This window comes from Lagenorhynchus albirostris, chromosome 5 (assembly GCF_949774975.1).
Source record: "Lagenorhynchus albirostris chromosome 5, mLagAlb1.1, whole genome shotgun sequence".
NCBI lineage: Eukaryota > Metazoa > Chordata > Mammalia > Artiodactyla > Delphinidae > Lagenorhynchus > Lagenorhynchus albirostris.
The window spans coordinates 47,109,659-47,129,798 of record NC_083099.1 but is presented as its reverse complement, the minus strand read 5'-3'; the positions used below and the strand labels follow the sequence as shown (position 1 = coordinate 47,129,798).

Here is a 20,140-nt window from a genome sequence, read left to right as displayed (position 1 = left end):
AAATTTCCTATGTATTCAAATATATTTTGTCACATACAAATGATTATATTTTATGTTATATTGCCGTATACTTTAAAAAATATTTGTTTCTGTTCAAACTTGTATGTGTGTGTATGTGTGTGTGTGCAATATCTTTGAAATTTAGAATTTTTCCTTTTGTTGTATAATTACGAGATTTTCTTTTCATAATATATACCTCACTGTTATAAATGTTTTTTATTTAGCTAAATATTATCCAGTAAGGCAATACATATAATAAAGCAACAATATCGATGTCTCCTCTTTGTCAACTTTATATAATTTTACCACTTTTCCATTTTTAGGAGACAGAGAATGGATCCCAGACCATAGCGTAAGTGCCTATGCTGATAATGCAGTTGCCTTGGGTGTTCTGAAGAGAGCCCAGAGCGCATCATCAAGGAGAACACAGCAAAAGACTGGTAAGATTGGCTGTAAGACTGCAGTGCCGTATTGGTGGCTCACTTCATTTATTAGTTTGTCTCTTAGCAGTTTACTAGGCACCTGAAAATTAGTTTTTGCAGTTACTTAATTTAAACTTACTCATTTAAACTGTCCTGGACTTTTCTTCCAAAACCAAAAAACCAAGAGTAGTCTTTATTCTTCTCAAAAACATAAATTTTACAGTCTTAGCTCCTTTCTGTAACAGTGTATTAGAGATTAATATTTTTAAAATGTAGCTCAGGATATGGCATATATTTTGAACAACGCTTATAAAATACATGCTGGGTTTCGTTACACTTTCAGGAAAGAGTATATCTATACTAGATTTCGCATACTCCTCTTCTTGATTCGTATTATGATCACACAAAGCCATAAGATTGCTACTTGCTGCTCTGGTTAAGAAACCTCTGCTTTAAACCTGATGCTTAATATGTTGGCCCTGGAATCTTGATTTCAGTTCATTAACTCTATTTTCTAGCCAAAATAATTTCAAGATTTTCTATAGGATAACTCTTTCGACATACTGAATGCTCATTGCAGTATTTTCCTAGTGAGGGTATGCAGAGAATTTTGGCATGATTAAAATCAATAGTATTATTAGATCATTATTGTTATCCTAAAATACCTTCTGAAGTAGGTTTGCTTTGTGCTGAATTTCAGATGAAGTTGTATAGATGACTGAGGAATTAAGGCAATTCAATACACGTGTTGAGTATGACAGCACTGTGCCGGGCCCTGGGAGAAAATGGTTGCATAAGGCACGTTCCCTGATCTTTGGGAGAAACACTTGACAAAGGGGACTGTTTGCCTTCGTCTAAAGGCCATCTTCAAGCTAGAAATTTAATTACATATGATTTGTCCAAATATGTAAGGTTTATATGTCTCTCTTGCCCTAAATCCTATGATTAAAACTACTTGGCTAGCTTAGATTCTTTCCATGTGCATTTATGTTGAGAACCTGTCAGATTTTAAAAGGTATTTTTTTTAGTGGAAAATCCATTCATTTATGATAAATGTTTTTTGGCTCTATAATTAGAAACCTATTCTCACATCAAAGTCTAGGGCAGCTTTAAATATTCTGGCTGCTTCCTTCTGAGGCAGTCAAGGATACTTCTTAAGGTCACTATATATTGATTAAAAACAAGTTCACATGCATGCTATGAGAATTTGTTACTAAGACAAATGTTTTTTTTTTTGAAGATGTTGGGGGTAGGAGTTTATTAATTTATTTATTTTTGCTGTGTTGGGTCTTCGTTTCTGTGCGAGGGCTTTCTCTAGTTGTGGCAAGCGGGGACCACTCTTCATCGCTGTGCGCAGGCCTCTCACTGTCGCAGCCTTTCTTGTTGCGGAGCACAGGCTCCAGACATGCAGGCTCAGTAGTTGTGGCTCATGGGCCTAGTTGCTCCACGGCATGTGGGATCTTCCCAGACCAGAGCTCGAACCATGTCCCCTGCATTGGCAGGCAGATTCTCAACCACTGCGCCACCAGTGAAGCCCAAGACAAATCTTTATATGTAAGTAGCCAAATGCCTTTAAGTATCAACTTAGAGTGATCAGTTGAAATCAATAATTTACTATAAAAAACAATTTGAAGGGGCACCTACTTGAGGCCTGGTGCTGGTGATATAAAATAAACCTTCTTCCCAGAAGCCCGAAAGCTTAGAGTCCAGTTCAAAGGCTCTTGAATGTGAGCATGAACATAATCACCTGGGAAACCTGTTGCAATGAGGATTTTTCATTGTCACTCTTAGAGATTCTGATTCATTAAGGCTGAGATAAGGTCCAGGAATTTGCATTTATTTTATCAACAATTCCATGTCATGCTGATGTAGATAGTCCAAAAATCATACTTGGAGAAAACTGCTGTTTAGACATGTAAATACATAAATTGTACCATATGTATTAATAATAAAAGGTTTATGAAAGAACCACGAGTAACATGCTTCTGGAGACTGATAGGTAACTAATAATAGTACACATGATCAGTTATAATAGAGGTAGATGCATGTGCAGTCTTTTAGGAATGGAGATAGTAAAATGATTGCTTTGCCATTGAAACATGTTGATATTTAAGACGTTAGAGAGTAGGTGACATTTCAGCCAAATCTTAAAGCATTATTAAGACTTCCCAGTTAGAGGTGGAAAGAGATGACTTTCTGGACAGAGATAGTGGCCTGAAATAAAAATGAAATTTTCCTGACTGCGCCACAAGTTACAGAAATCTTATGTTCTGAACTGATGCCAGTATATAAAGGAATTCCTCTTTCTGTAAGATTTTTAAGTTTGTGAATGTAAAAGCATGATAGCTATGAAATACATGTGTGTTGAGCAGGAAGTCCATTGCTTCTCCCCACCCGCTGCCCAAACCTACTGCTCCCCGACTCCGACTTCCTATCTCTGTAATCTGAGGAAATTATAGATTAACACTGATCACAGTTATACTATAAATATAACAGAAGAAATTGTCCTTGGTATTAGCTCAATAATATAGGCTATGATTACTAATAAGACCAGTGAAATATTGGGAAAATAATGTAAAATGGTGCTTTGGGTTACATTAATGGGCATAAGAATGCCGATATATAAAAAATATTAATCACTCACTGAAGAGTCTTTAATACAATAGTAATTATTACTATTCTAAATAAAACATTAGAAGTGGATGAAACATAAGCAGAGCAACATGCTTTTTGCATACTGTTTCAATAACAAGTAGCATTCTGACCAAAGGACTCAATATTTTTTCCCTGGATAAAGGTCGCAAAACATTATTGTCTTTTGATATTCTTGCTCCACTGTGTAAATTACTGAGAATTTATACATTAAAAAAATGTATTTTCTAAGAGTTCCTGAAACATATATGGGAATATTATTTACATTGCCAATGATACCATAAGTTACTTCCAAAAGGAATTTCTTATGTTTTATAATCTACAAATTGGACTTTAAAAAAAAATATGGGATGATCCCTTTAGTTGTGGCATTTTTCATTAGTGCCCATCTTAACTGGTTCTCTAATCTTAGCCCTAGCAATAACACTAATAAGCTTATACAGGAAACACCAGAGGAAATGACATACCTAAATGAACAAAATAAAATCAAGGACCAACCTGAAGCCTCACTGTCTTTCTATGTTTTAGGTACTTTAAATTACACTTTGCGTATATGTCCAGTAAGAAAGATGGTCTGTCTCTTTGCTGTGTGCTAAGCATAAGTCTGATCCAACCCCAGTGTACTTGTTTTTTCTCAGCTGGGATCAATTAACCTCTAATACTGTAGCAGCCAGATGTTGTTATAAGAGTTCAGCAAGCGTTTGTACTCTCCTGAATTTTCTGAAGGGCATCTACATTATGTTAAATTTTTCTCACCTCATGTTTGCCTGTGTTGGCAGAAGTCCAGTTCTTCCTAATAACTTCTTTTGTTTGTTTATTTTTTAATATTTATTTATTTTTTATTAGTCATGCATGTTATACACATCAGTGTATACATGTCAATCCCAATCTCCCAATTCATCCCACCACCCCCCACCCCCACCCCCGCCGATTTCCCCCCTTGGTGTCCTTGTTTGTTTATTTTAACGAGTTTTAAATTCCTTTTAATTTTGACTGAGACATAGCACAATACAAATAGAAGGGTGTGGTTTTCTCCATAGATCTAGAAGTTTCTATTTATATAGCTGAATTACTGTTATACTCTCTGACCTTTACTTCCACCATTACTGTTCCTACTTTACTCTTGGGAATGGCAAGTTTGTTTTTCTTGACGGCTATAAATAAAATATTGATTCCTTACATATTACAGGTAAAATCATTTCCAAATTCTAGTCATTAAAATAAATCTTAGGGATATTTACATTTATTTTTTAAAAAACATAGGCACGTTTTTGTCAGTTATTTTTCTTCAGAATTGTCTCTGAGCACAAATAGACACAAAAAGGTCAGAATCTTAATTTATTCACAATCTCACTCCCACAAAAATTGTTTTCAAAATTGATTTCTGAAATGTTCATTAAAATTGGTGCCCTTTGGGACTTACCTTAGTCAGTTTTAATTGCTTAAATAATTACATACTGCATTAAGATTCTTCTTAGGGTAGTAGCTACCTTCAAAATAGATCTTTTAAGTTAAAAATAAAAGACAAACTCAATAATCATTAACCGTTTAATACATGACAATTGCCTGTAGCCACCCTTCTAAATCTTACATTTTCCTTTGAGTCAATAGAGTGGGCATAATGTTATATGGCATATGTTAAGTCAAATCATGACTTTTATGATAATGACAATAGCACTTCTTTAAAGAATCCAATATTTTACACAAAGGCAATTTATATTAAGGGAATGCAAGATTATCTTATAAATTATTTACATTTAATGTATATATATTTTACATCTTTATTGGCATATAATTGCTTTATATATACTTTATTGGAGTATAATTGCTTTACAATGGTGTGTTAGTTTCTGCTTTATAACAAAGTGAATCAGTTATACATATACATATGTTCCCATATCTCTTCCCTCTTGCGTCTCCCTCCCTCCCACCCTCCCTATCCCACCCCTCCAGGCGGTCACAAAGCACCGAGCTGATCTCCCTATGCTATGCGGCTACTTCCCACTAGCTAGCTATATTTATCTAAATCAGAACAATGATTCAGGATATTAAAAATATACCTGTACTATGCATTTCCAAATTTATGCCTTGAATATTCATTCCCTTGGCCTTTTTTAAAGAACCTTGTGAGCAGTACCAAATGATACATAGTTATGTTCTGTTAGTATGTTTTGAACGGATTATGTTTTCCTACTATGAAAGAAACACACATATTGAAGAAACCAACTAAGTCAACCTTTGAAATAGATCAAGATAAAGTGGTCACTACCCTACTGGAACAAAGTGATAATCTGACTCAGATCTGTGCTTCTGGAACTTTTCCACTGAAGCACCCTATAAAGTGGCTGAGAGTGAACTCATATTTAGCAAAATTAGAGATGTGTTCTCAATTTCTTTAAAGCCTGTGTTTTTCTAAAAGATTTTGCATACTGGTCTATTTTGTCTCCATATCTGTTTTAATAGAAGAATGTTACACACCATCAAATAAAATTGGTCCACTAGGAAGTGATACCATGTTTATCCTATCCTCTTACAAGGCACAGTGTGGCATTGTCCTAGAATTGAAGATACAGGGCACACTGGTTGGCTATGGGATAGATGATAAGATTGGGGTGTTGAATTGTTGTGGAATTGACTGGGTTTACAGATGTTTTGTTTTAGTTAATATTAAAATTAGCTTGCCTTTCTCTGAATGTAGAAAAAATTTGGGAAGAATAACCCAGAAGTGTTCTTTATGACATAGGGAAAGTAATTCGGGATTCACAAATTGAGGTAAACCAAAACGGATGATAATCTAAAGTTCATTTTCTCATAAATTCTGTTGTATGAATTTAGCTGTTCTAAGTTCAGGGGACTGGTCTTTTGTATCTTTAAGCACTCATTCAGAATTTTAAAAACAGTTGATTTAAATTTTTTTTATTTTAGGCTGGACATCACAGAGACCTTCAACAGCAAATTTACCACTTTGCAACTCTGTGAAAAGAAGTTCCAGCCGCCTTTCCTCTTCTCATCCCTGGTCAAGAAATACAGCTGCTCGATCACTCTCTAGAGCTGCTTCTGAAATTTCAGAAATTGAATATATTGATGATACTGACCATGACGAGCCTTTCTTAGACGACACTGCTGATCAACAAACCTTAGACAGTTTGGAAAAAGAATTAAATGCACTGAGAAATCCTGCAGGTAATGCTATTTTTTCACCATAGACAACATTAACTCTGCCTTCCACCTGATTCTTCATACCATCCTCCAAGAAAACAAGCCTTTCCCTTCTCTTTTAACCATCAACCTTTGTGTCTGTTTTCTTGACTATCCCCCGATGTCACCCTGAAAATGTTATAAAACATGTGGGTGCCCAGCCATATCAGAGGTAGTCCCCTTAGCTCACATAATACACAGTTAAATTGTGGCTTAAGGACCTTCATCCTTCATGCGGACATAAAAAAATTGTTTTTTCTCCTTCCTACAAACTCAGTGAGTGGCTAATCTCTGTTGCTTTATAAAAGCCGTTGCCCAACACACTTTGAGAAGTGAGCTGTTCAATCTTTTTTTTTTTCCCAGTACACGGGCCTCTCACTGTCGTGGCCTCTCCCGTTGTGGAGCACAGGCTCCGGACACACAGGCTCAGCGGCCATGGCTTACGGGCCCAGCCACTCCACGGCACGTGGGATCTTCCCGGACCGGGGCACGAACCCGCATCCCCTGCATCGGCAGGCGGACTCTCAACCACTGCACCACCAGGGAAGCCCTGTTAGATCTTTTGAAGCAGTGTTTCTCAAGTTTCAATGTGTACGCAGATCCCCTGGTGGTCTTGTTAAAATGCAGATTCTGATTCTTATGTCTGGGATGGGGCCTGAGATTCTGCATTTTTATAAGACTTCCCAATTTTGAACCTTTTATTCTGATTCTTTTCTAGAAGTTTTGATGGTGGTATTCTGGAGAATGTCTGAGTTTTATCTTTATGGTCAATTGGCAAGTTAGCTAGATTAATTTAGTGGATCATAGTTCTTTTCCTCTGCGCTCAGTAGACATTTCTCCAGTGTCTTCTGTCCCTGGATATGGTGCTAGTTAGTCCTTTGGCATGCTTTTTCCATTTAAATTTTGTTTGGTTGAATTTAATTGTCAAATACTTCTTTCCCTCTGGTAGAGCTCATGGTAGCTCTGTTACTGGAGTCCTGTCATGTTTGAGAATGGCTGCTACCTTTGTATTTGAATGGCAAATTGACTGCGGGTAATTTCCTTGGGTCACTTTTCTCTTCAACCTTGAACATACTGATTCATTGTCTCCTGGGTCTGAATTTGCTGTGAAATAGTCTGAGGTCTCCAATTTTTTACTTCACCCTCTCTCTTGCATGTGACTTGCTTCTTTCCTGACTGGATGTTAGAAGAACTTCTTAATCTTTGAAATTCAGTTACCGGACCAGGATTATATTTCAGTGTCAGTAATTCAGCATTCTTTTTTTTTTTTTTTTTTTTGCAGTATATGGGCCTCTCACTGTTGTGGCCTCTCCCGTTGCGGAGCACAGGCTCTGGACGCGCAGGCTCAGTGGCCATGGCTCACGGGCCCAGCCGCTCTGCGGCATGTGAGATCTTCCTGGACCGGGGCACGAACCCATGTCCCCTGCATCAGCAGGCGGATTCTCAACCACTGCGCCACCAGGGAAGCCCAGTAATTCAGTATTCTTAAAGCGCTTAAGTTCCTCCTTAGTTTCAGAGAAATTGTCTGCTATTGTATATTTGAGTTGCTTTTCTGTTCCATTTGGCTTTCTCCTGCTGAGACCTGTTTTGTTTATGTTGGATCTTCTTACATTTTCTTCAACTGTTTTAACCTGTTTTTATCTTCCTTTGCATTTACTGACATCTTCTATGTCAGAATTTCAATTTTCAGCTGGTTTTAGTCCGTTCTTTATTGATTGACTTAATAAATTAGCCCTTTACAGGTATTGCTTTGACTATTTTTGGTAATTTTTACTTTGATATAATTTCAGATTTACAGATAATTTGCAAGAACACAAGAATAGTACAAGGAACTGCCATATGCACTTTACCCAGTTCACCACCTGTTTGTCTCTTACCTCATTTGCGTATATGTACACACAAACACAACACTGTTTCTGAACCATTTGAGAAGTTATAAACATCACGACCCTTTTCTAAAAAATACTTCAGTGTATTTTCCACGAACAACAACATTTTCTTATATAACCATGGTACAATGATCAAAATCAGGAAATCTAACAATGATACACTATAATTCTCTAATCCACAGTGCGTATCTAATGTTTTCAAATTGTCTCAGTGATGTTCATTATAGCTTGTTTTTTCCTGGTGCAAGATCCAGTCCAGGAACAAGTGATCATTTAATTTATTATCCTTTTTGATGTCTGACATGTTGTTGTTTGATCTTTGATATTAGTTTTATTCTTTTTAAAAATGTCATTTTCATTATTTCTTCTGTAGCCCAAGGACTTATGGGGGAGTTTTGTTATGGTCTTGATCTGTTATCTGCCAGATTGGTCTTTCATTGAATCATTCTTTATGTGCTGTGGATTCTTGGATTCCAGTTTGTTTGCGTAACTAGTTGCTGTCAGTTCCATGTATCTTACTTGCTCACATGCATTGTGGGTGGCTTTGCTCATATCTTCTGTCTTTTCTGATATAGTGAGACTGCATTCTCCCTGAAACTCTCTCCACCTGTACTGAGATGTGTTAATCTTCTCTTTGGAGCTACTATTTGGGGGTTGGCTGTTGCACTCTTTTCTGTACCCTGCTGGCTCAAAGGCACAGGAAGGATACATGCAGGACTGGGGAGTTTAACCTCTTTTGTTGGAGGATCTGGGCTCTTTTGTCTTTTTTTCTGGATTTTATTAAACACTAAACTTTACTGGACCTGATTTCAAGTGTGTTCTGTCCCTGGGGGGACACCTGCAAGTTTGCAATTTTCTTGCCTCTGCTGAGATCTTCTGGTGGATGTTTTAGGGCTTAAAAATATTTATAATGTTTTCTCCTTACTTCCCCTTCACCCACTTTTCTCTAAATCTGTGTGGTATTAGTGAGACTTGTCAGCACCTTAGATGACTCTCCTTTTCCTGTTACTAGTTTGTGTGCTTACTGGGTGGGGAGGGGAGGGGGTGGACAGCAGTAGCCCCCAGCTCTACCTGAATGAATCTTCTGTTTATTCCTTTGGTTGTCCCTTGTCAAAGTTTATTATGTGAACGTGTACCTCTTCCTTTGGTTCTTTTTATGATTTTATTTTATTTTTTATTTTTCTGCTTTTTCCATTCATTTCATTAGGGGTTGGGGGAGGAGAGATTGTGTTCCATCTTTACCTGTCATTCATTTGCCTGACTCCACATTACTAAAAATCAAATGGAAATATCCTTGGAGGTAATTCTCACATTAAAAGCCAATTCTAAAATGAAGCATATCAGGTCTGAACTGGATCAAAAGGATAATCATACAATTTTAAATCAGAAGGTGAAAGGTTTTTTATTTTGATAAATTGATTAAGTTCCATTATTTACAAATGAAATATTTTAAAAACAGTAGTCTTTCTTTGTTTCTAACCTCTCAGCTTTTCCATTTCCTCTGTCAGGTTTGTCCTTACATGCTGCACTTTTTCTCCGTGTCACTCATTTCCTCGTACTCCAACACCAATATTTTCACTAGAATACATAACTTTTCATATATAAAAGCAAGCACCCACTATGTAGCCTGTGAACCGCCAGGGCTTTCTGATAGTTCAGGAGCAGAATGCAATCACTTACACACACTCTACCCCGGAACAGCTCTCTTTCTATCTGGGAAGATTGGCCTTGGATGAGTGCACAGCTTTGGAGACACTCACCTGGAGCTGAGGAGGGAAGAGGACAGCACATCAGCTGAATCGTCCCAGGAGTCAGTGAGGGGACAGATGCTATGGTGCAATCAGGCCCTACTCTAGAAAATTCACTGATTCAGCACAGGCTTTTGTGTTCTGTTCAGCACCACTGGGCAGAAAAATTCCACCTACATGTCACTACCCATGGTGCATTCTGGAAAAACTTCATGAGGTCTGGTGTCACACAGACACAGCTACACAATTGGACTCTTAGCAAATATATATGAGTTCGCACCCCTGTGAAACCTGCCTTTTTGTGAGCAGCAGACCTTCTGACTTGTTTTCTGTTAGCTCTAGGATAGATACATCCACTTCCCCTAAGTTCTAGGAAAAGAGCCAAGGAGCCTGGAGAAGAAAAGACACAAAATAACTATAATACATTGAGTAGTTTCTCCTTTGACTCTGATTGCTAAAGCTGACAGTAGAGCCATTTCAAAAGGAGGTGGGGCCGGCAGGGGGCTAGGGATGTGCGCGCGCACGCTCACATGTGTGTGTGTGTGTTTGTGCGCACATGTATGCAGGTTGCAGATACAACTGCCTGCTGAATCAGGAGACGAGGGGCAGCAAGGCAGGTGGTTGAGAATCAGGCTCTGGGGCCAGGGGTCCAGCTCTGAAACTCTGAAATTCCTACCTTCTTGACATTGGGCAAATTACTTTCTTAAACTCACACTGCATCAGTTTCCATGTATGAAAGATGAATATGATAATAGGCCCTATCATAAAATTGTTCAGTGATTGAATTTGAGTACAGGTATATATTAAATATTATATTTATAAAAATTTTCTCTCTCCACACACACACATGCACACACACATGCATTTTAACATTTAAGTGCCCAGCACATAGTCTGTCCTGAAAATACTGTTAAATTATATAAGAAACCCATGGGTGGTGCTTTTGACATACAGTAAGGTATGGTGCACTTGACAAGTACAGTTTTTAGTCAAAAACATGTAAAAGCTGTTTCTATTCTAGAACTATGTTTTTTTCTGGGCACTTTGAGGATTATAGTTAGCTATAGTTCAGGCTGTATTTTTACTCCCTCCACAAATATCTTTGTAAATAACACTATAGTCACTCCCTTAATGAACTCAACATACCAGTATAATTTACTTACCAAGGCATTTTTTTAGTTTTGGGATATTGTTATAGCCTGAAGAATTTGGAAATATCAGAAGATATGCATTACGAGAAAGTATCAGTAATAATACACAGTAAAGCATTCATCTTTTCAATAGGTAAAAATGATTCATTTGTTTTAAACTCATTCTGATTTGTGGTTTAAGAGTTTTTGTGGGGCTTCCCTGGTGGCGCAGTGGTGGAGAGTCCGCCTGCTGATGCAGCGGACACGGGTTCGTGCACCGGTCCGGGAAGATCCCACATGCCGCGGAGCAGCTGGGCTCGTGAGCCATGGCCACTGAGCCTGCGCGTCCGGAGCCTGTGCTCCGCAATGGGAGAGGCCACAACAGTGAGAGGCCCGCGTAATGCAAAAAAAAAAAAAAGAGTTTTTGTGGTCCTTACATTTCCATGGCAGTCTTAATGCTTCTACGAGCCCAAAGGTACTGAGCCAAGTAATTAAAGAGAGGAAGGAAAAGACTTTTTCTTAAACAAGAAAGAATAAAAATCTACCTGATACTAGCAGATGTAGCCATACTGCCTGTGAAGTAAAAGAGTGAGGCAGTAGTTTCCTGAGTAATTAAAAGGTTGACCATCAAGTAAGATATTAAACTGTAAAAGGGCTAATCAGGATTTATAGTTAGCTAATTAACTAGATAACCCTTGTAAAGACAGTCAGGTTAAGTTGGGTTAGAATGGCAATCTGTTTGCTTTAGGGCATCTGAATTTTGGAAAAAAAATTGAGTGACACATAAAAGTGAAAGTCAACATATTAAATACATTCTGATGTAAGGAATATGAAACCATTCAGTGAGTAGTAATAATCACTGTTTATTCTTCCATGAAATGTTGCTCCATTTGATCTTCACAGCTACCCCGTGAGGTAGATGGGGCCGGTGCTGCTTTTAGTCCCCCCTGTGTGGCTACAGTAACTGAGGCTCTGGATGGGGCAGTAACTGCCTCCCCTGGGTGCTCAGAAGCCCCCAGGCACAAACCCAGGCAAGGCTGCCCCACATTCCTTTGTCTTACCACCAGACCACAGTGCCACTTAAACAGTGTGAAATTCTTCCTGCAAATCACTATTGTGATCACTTGAGAGGGAGAGGGTGTGGGCAGAGTGAAGGCAAAGGAGAGAAGGGATGGAGGATAAAGAAGGCAAGACAGTGGGTGAGGAGGAAGACGCAGGCGGGCTGGGCACAGGCTCACAGGTTACAGGGCGAGGGTCCTGGTTGTCACACCTCCCGAACATTGGGGTGTCCTTTGTATGTGTATCTAGTTCTTGTTTTTGTTGTTGGTGGTGAATCCCTTATTGGGAAATAGCCTGTCTGCTTTGTTTTTGTTCTTTGAAGTTTTTAACCTGTTTCTTTGGTCCTGCCTTTCTTCTTTACTTCTTTTTTTTTTTTTTAACAGCTTTATTGGAGTATAATTGCTTTACATTGTTGTGTTAGTTGCTGCTGTATAACAAAGTGAATCAGCTATATGTATACATATATCCCCATATTCATATGTGTTTATTTCCCCATAGAATAAAGTTTTATGTACATGTTTTAAATGACCTGAGTTTTAGAAATACACTGTAGAACTTTGTATTTAGTCAATTTTCCTCCTTGGCCATTCTTTATTATTGCATTTAAGAGATTCTTCAGTGATCAGAGAACATACACTCTTACTCCAGGGATAGAAAAGATTTAATTTCAGTCCACTCCTCAACAATCAGCTGACTTCACCGTTATAAAGTAAAATCTCCAATGTAAGCATCAATGCAGTCTTCCTTGGTTCTGTATGAGGAAAATCAGAAGACTTAGGTTTTTGTACGGTTGACCTCTTAGGTTTTAACGCTAACCTGCAGTAGGGTTTTTGTTAGCAGTTTTATTTTTCTCTGCCTTGAAAGTCAAGTGATGTCACCTTTGTTCCTGCTAACTTCACAAGGTATTCTGAAATATAATTTTGAGAATGAATAATTTTACAAAAATAGTCTCATCCTATTTGCACAATTTGAATTAGCTCTGCACTCATTCAGTTAGGACTCAAATGCCTAACAGAGGTTGAATATCTCTCCTGGTGGGATTCCTTAGGTCTGAGTATCACCATTGGGTTTTAGCACTGTGGTTCTACCAATTCCAAATTCTGAATTGACTGCTTTCCCACGGGTAACATTCTCTATCACCGGGGTATGTGAAGGGACCTTGCCTGCCTGTTTTCTTCCATCTTGTGGAAAAACAGGAGAGAAGATAGTAGCCTAATGCTAAAGAATTAGATTCTGGAACATAGTGATTTATTATTTCGGTGAGCTAAAAGAGCTTAGGTTGAGTTCCAGTTCTTCTGTTATGTAGTTACATGACTTTGAATAAGTTATCAATCCCCGGTGGGCCCTCAATTTCCTAATCTCCAGCAAGTGGGGATGGGACAAAAATTTTAGCTGAGGAATCTTTTGTTTTTCTCAAAGTTAATCTTATAGAGAGTTCCTAAACATAAACGAGACCAGGGAAAGCTGTCCTGCTTGCTTTGGGGTGGCGGTGGGAGCCGCAGCCTTATCCCTCAGCCTACTGAATTTCTCCACGTATTGTAATTTAGAAGTCACTGGGATTTTAAGGACACTTTCAGTCGTAAATGTATTGAGCTCTATCTTGCAGGAGGAATAATCTAAGTTACCTTCTGTAGGGGAAGCTCTGCTTGCTTAAAAACTTCAAGTTGGGCTTCCCTGGTGGCACAGTGGTTGAGAGTCCGCCTGCCGATGCAGGGGATGCGGGTTCGTGCCCCTGTCCGGGAGGATCCCACATGCCGCGGAGCGGCTGGGCCCGTGAGCCATGGCCGCTGAGCCTGCGCGTCTGGAGCCTGTGCTCTGCAACGGGAGAGGCCACAACAGTGAGAGGCCCGCGTACAACAACAACAAAAACACAAAAAACTTCAAGTTATTTCTAACCAGCCCCCCACCACAAAAGTATCTTTTGTCAAGTGTATAATACTCGTAGTTTGGTGTTTGGTCCTTCTGATCTTGGTGCTTTCATAAGAGTGAAGGGAGGAACAGCAGCCAGTAGTTTTAAGTTTTAAAAGTCTCCATAACATAACCTCATGTATAAGTTAGATGGCTCTTACAACTTTATCAATGACAAAACGAGGGCATTATGACCTAATATAGCAATTGTATTTATTTCTATACTTGACTTTTTGGTAGTTCATATAAGGATATGTTTGCTTATTTAGCTTGTACTATTTGTCCTTACTCAGGCTGAATCACTGGCCAGATTCATGAAAATGAAGAAGATTTAAGGCTTCACCCCTTTCACATACACATGGCTATTACCTACCCAAACAAAGCAAGGAAGTCTAAAAAGAAAGGGTAGCTTTTCCAAGACTAACCATTGCCTCAGACTGTGTGTGGGCAAACCTTTTAATTCTTAGAAGATAAAAAGATATAATAAAGTATTTAACTTTCAGGCAAGTTTAGGAGTTGCCCAGTATTGTAACTTTAAAGAGGCTCACTTGATTTTCTTTGGAATTTTGGGAATTTTCAGGGCATTTGACACTTAAAATGTCAAAAAATCAAAATTCGTATACTAAAAATCAATGTGGCTGGGTAAAGTAAGTCAGATAGAGGAAGGCAAATACTGTCTATACTACACTATCCAAAACTATACAAATATCACTTCTGTGTGGACCCAGAAAAAGCCAAAATCATAGAAACAGAGAAAAGTGGTGGTTACCAGGAGAGGAGAGTGGGAGAAATGGGGAGATGTTAGTCAAACAGTATAAACTTATAAGATGAATAACTTCTGGGGATCTAATGTACAGCATAGTGATTATAGTTAGTAATACTGTATTGTATACTTGAAAGTTGCTAGGAGAGAAGATCTTAAATATTCTCACCACAAAAAAGAAATGGGAGTTATGTGGAATGATGGAGGTATAAACTAACACTATAGTGGTAATCATTTTACAATATTTGTGTCTCTAATCAACACACTGTTTTATACCTTAAACTTACACAATGTTACATGTCAATTGTATCTCAAAAAAACTGAAAAAATTGGGAAATTTGCTAAAAATAAATCAGTGTGATTAACGTGACGATACCCATGCCCTCATTTGGAATCTCAGATCAAACATACCTCACATTCAGCCCACCCCACCAATACTAAAAAATTGAGGTGATTGAAAATCTGTACTGACCGTCTTTGTACTGCTTGTAGTTTACTTTGAGTAAACTTCCAGCACCATATGCTGTACATGTGTTTCTTGAATTTATGTGTTGACAATGCATGAAATAAAATATTTCAGATCCTTCAGAAAAACTTTACAGCCTAACCTCAGAAGAGTTATCAGCCTTCAACAACCATTCGCTGAATACAAGTCAGACTACCCAGAATTTCCGTAAGAGCTCACGTGCGAGGGACCCATGTGGAGTTGAGGAACAGAGGTAGGTTAAATCTGCAGCTTATATGTACAGACAGTGCATAATAAAATTTTTGACAAGCCCCACCTCGTTATCTTTACTACAAAAAGAAAGATTGTCCTCATGTGTGTACTTTATATGTCCATTCTTTGTAAAATGTTTAGGTCCTTTGCTGACCTATTATCAGGATTTAGTGAAAGGCTTATGAAATTCTTACTTTAACGTGAAGAGATAATTCTCTGCTACACAATGTGTGTCAGGAAAATGAAAAAACATTTGGAATTTAATAATCCTTCAGCATTTCTTCTTATATTGAAAAACAGTTGCCTTGCTTGCATTCATTAACTTACTGAATTTCAACACTTTGCGTTAATAGCCTCTTACTCAATGTATAGAATGGAATATTGAGAAGTCTCCTTGAAATCAAGCCTAGATCATTAATGATAGCATATTTTAATCTGTATAACTTCATTGTTTCCTTACATAAGAACATTTATTTAGAGATGATGATCTGTTTATAAGGAACATGGGTTATACTAATAAATCTTCAGAAAAGTAGTCTATCATATCAGGCTACTTTTGACATACTGGAATTCCCTGAAAAAGGAAGAGGGATTCTTCTAAAAAGACTGAGATAAATGTAAAATAAAAATCCCTTGACTTGTAAATTCCTTTGATTGGTTGAAGTCTAATATTGCAGTAAAAGGGAATCAAGAGTCCATTACTTTGTCTTTCTGAAGGAGGAAATCATTTAGCTGTGGTCCGAGGATTTTTGCATTTCTAACACCACGAATATATTTTTTTAAGGGATCAATGTAAAGTTGCTATTTTTTCCCTAAAAAGTCATTAAGAACAAAGTAACTAAACCAACTTCATGCTCTCACCACCATTTCATAAAAGGAAAGACATTTAGTACTAAATATAAAGAGACTATACTAATAGAATAAAGCACAGTTCTTCAAAATGAAAAATTTCATGAAAAAGTTATTACCTTGTCCTTCTTTTCTCAGACCAGTGAAGACTTTTTTTTTTTTTTTTAATCACAGTTAGATATGAACTGGTCCACCAACAAGAGTTTAGGAAATCCTGGTTTAGCCTGTGTTGGGCATAAAATCCAAAGAAGAGTTCTATCTGTCACAGGGTGAACTATTATATATTATTTAGTAGCATACATCGGCTGAAATTCTAGATAACTTGGACCAAAATATCTGAACTATGCAGGCTCCTCTCTGTTCCCCCATTCTACGTCTTTCCCCAAATTTCAGACAGCAACACACTAGAGTTTCCACGAGTTCCTTTCCACCATAAAATAAAATAACTATATAATTGCTGTTCTGGATTTTGGCTTTGGCATATCTTGACTGGCTATCCACATAGTCCTCATTTACCGCACCCAAAAGAGGTGATTTATCTGGCAGTCTATTCACTGGGATTCTGTTAAAGAGCCAATGTAATGATGAATGTTCTTAACGATGACCCGGAGGCTCTGTAAGTTTGTGAAGTACCTTCTGAATCATCAATGAACGACACAACAAGAGACCATAAAATCTTCTCTCCTTGGTTCCACTGTGGCTTTATTTCTTGGGAGAGGGAGAATGATGGGGATCTCTCACTACAAGGAGGCTTTGTGTATTGGGCACATCGAAAATTATGGTCTCAGTCTAAGACAGCCCCCTCACGTCTGCCTGCCTCCGATGACTTCAGCGTGTATAGTATTGATCAGAAGATAAATGAAGAGTTGAAACCTGGTTCTGTATATTGTGTATTGATCTTTTCATGTATTTCCAGCTCTTCTGAAAAAGATACTGAAATCCAGTCCTTGCTGACAGTTTCTGAAAGCAGTACGGATGAGGAGGAAGAAGATTTTCTTGACGAGCAACATGTCATTACACTCTCGTGGTCAAAGAGTACCTAATGATCATTTGTTCATTACTTTTTCCATTTTGCACCCAGAATAAAGCGAACAACTGAAAAAAGTAATCAAGTGATTACGTGTCCAGGTGCTGGAGATTTTTTTTTTTTTTTTTTTTTTTGCCGTACGCGGGCCTCTCACTGTAGTGGCCTCTCCCGTTGCGGAGCACAGGCTCCGGACGCGCAGGCTCAGTGGCCATGGCTCACGGGCCCAGCCGCTCCGCGGCATGTAGGATCTTCCCAGAGCGGGGCACGAACCCGTGTCCCCTGCATCGGCAGGCGGACTCTCAACCACTGTGCCACCAGGGAAGCCCTGGAGATTTTGATGATTGTCTCTGATACTTCAAGGTTTGCAGACTAATAAAAGTTAGTGAAATTACAAGTTTAAGGGCTTTTTCTTCCAAATGGTATATTGTATGTCAAATACTAATCTATATCGCAGATCATATTAGTAAAATTTAGTGAAATTTAAAAAGTAAGTGGCGGGGGGTGGCGGTGGTGTGATGAATTGGGAGATTGGGGTTGACATATATACACTAATATATATAAAATAGATAACTAATAACCTGCTGTATAAAAAAATAAATAAAATTAAATTAAAAAAAGGAAATTGATAAAAAGTAAGTTATAACTATGTCTCTAAGAACTTATCATAAGATGATACATGATTATATTTTTAAAATTAATTAATTATTTTTATTGAAGTACATTTGATATATAATATTATATAAATTAGTAAATGATTATCTTTAAAGTAACACTAATTGTTAAATTACATTTTAAATAATTATGTCATCAATGTACATTTGATGGCCAAGTTATACTTGGTAGTATCATTAATTGAGCCTGGAATCCATTTTTTACTTTGGTGATTACAGCTTTTTTTTTTTTTTTTTCTATTGGTGTTTTTGACATTTATAGAAGTTCTGGTAACATCAAAAGTTTCTGCTGGAAGAGAAAAAGGGGACCTAAAATAAAGTGGACATAATACTTGCCATTCTCTGTTCTAGTAAAACACAGAAAAGATTCCCTAAGTATCTTATTTGGGGAGGATCAGTGTGAAGGTTAATTTTTTGTGTCAACTTGGCCAGGCTAAGGTACTCAGATATTTGGTCACATTTTATTTTAGATGTTTCTATGAAGGTATTTTTTAGATGAGATTAACATTTAAATCAATAGATTTTGAGTAAAGCAAGTTACCATCCATAGTGTGTGTGGGTCTCACCCAATCGTTTGAAAGTCTTAAGAGAAAGAAGACTGAAATCCTCTAAGGAAGAGAGAATTCTGCCTTCAGACTGATTTCAGGTTCAAGCTGCGACATCAGCTCTTCCCTGGCCTCCAGCCTGCCAGCCTGCCCTATAGATTTTGAATTTGCTAGCCATCACAATTGGTTCTGTTTCTCTGGAGAACCCTGACTAATTCAAACATAGTTTGAAGGACTGTTGTGGTAGCCAAAGAAAATAACACATTTGGAAGTGTTTTGCTAGTCTTGAGTGGTAGTGGATCTTGGAGTTGGTAGGTGTTCAAGGTTTTACGTAATTTTATAATGCAAGGGCTTAAAAAAGAGCAGAAGACGACATGGGAGGATAGTTTTATGGATGTCCCTTTGTGACAGTTTAGGACACTTTCCCCTTAAGGAGTCTGTTGACCTATCAGAAGAACATCCCTACAGGTTGGTTATGCTATCACCACAGCATAGTCATATCTCGGGGTTCAAACCCTTCTGAGTAGTACTCCAAGATTCTAAATTCTGAGATTCTGGGTAGAAACCCCTTACACAAGACTGATGTTTGTTTAGTGTAAATTGATCTTGGATACTTTTTTCACAGCATCAAAAAATTGTACTGGCATTCACAAACATCATCTACTGACAGGATAGAAAATGATGGTGAAGAGAACCTATAGCCCTTTCTATGTCTTTTAGCATAAAAATGCCATTTATTAAAAGTGATTAACATAAGTGAACAATAAGTAATCAGGGAAGCCAATCATAGTATCAGACTAAAATTTTTCAGAAGAAATATCTTAAAATTAACAGCGTGACTCCTCTGTAATTGTTACTGTTCTCTTAGTACTTCTACTGCAATCCCATAGAGAGACAGCAGTGAGTCACCCTTGAATCTTTGTCATTTGTGTCAAAAGCCCTTCTGGCATCTTATCCTGAGGCTGCTAGCTTTCTGAATATTAGTATCTAAGTTTAAATGGAGATTTCCTCTTCATCTGTTCAGAAAGGAAAAGATACTGTTTTTCTTTTTAACATGTCTGCTCAGGTTTAAAGTTTCTTGGCTTCCCCTCTCCTCCTTTGTTCTAAGACATCTTCCTTTTCCCTTTTGATGGAAAAGAAAATTGTTCCTCTGGGTGCAATTTATAAAACTCCAATGTTTTTTCTCAGACAAAATGACAGGAGAGGTTGTCTTATTCTCATTAGGAAAGTAGAACCACTACTATCCCTTCTGTGTATTTGGCCATAGCTTGAGTTTTTTTATAAACTAGTTCAGAAGGAGATTTTATAAGATGCTATTACCTTTTACAATATAAGAATTTTGAAATAAAAATTAAGCTGGTAATTGGTTGTCGTCAGTACATTTCTGGCCAGAATTTGAAATAAGGAGTGTACCAATGACTTTGTCATTTGACTTTTAATACGACATTGAAATTAAACATGAGGGTCCTCGGGCAGAGCAGACCCCCTCCTGCCTTTATTTGCTTCCCATAACCAGACATTTAGAAAAGTTCCTTAATTCATTTGCCATTAGTCTAATGAG

At 37.8% G+C, this 20,140-nt stretch overlaps 1 protein-coding gene across 2 annotated transcripts in view; it reads left to right on the top strand.

Moving 5' to 3' along the window:
* The window catches only part of ZBBX (zinc finger B-box domain containing), a 105,428-nt gene extending 88,049 nt beyond the window's left edge, over nucleotides 1-17,379 (top strand). The window contains exons 16-19 of one of the 2 annotated variants that reach the window (XM_060149218.1): nucleotides 324-440; nucleotides 6,000-6,257; nucleotides 15,350-15,488; nucleotides 17,253-17,379. In XM_060149218.1, coding sequence (XP_060005201.1) covers nucleotides 324-440; nucleotides 6,000-6,257; nucleotides 15,350-15,488; nucleotides 17,253-17,379 — 641 coding nt within the window. The remainder of the gene's footprint in view (nucleotides 1-323; nucleotides 441-5,999; nucleotides 6,258-15,349; nucleotides 15,489-17,252) is intronic. The other variant, XM_060149219.1, reaches the window with a different exon arrangement.
* Nucleotides 17,380-20,140: the final 2,761 nt, after the last annotated feature.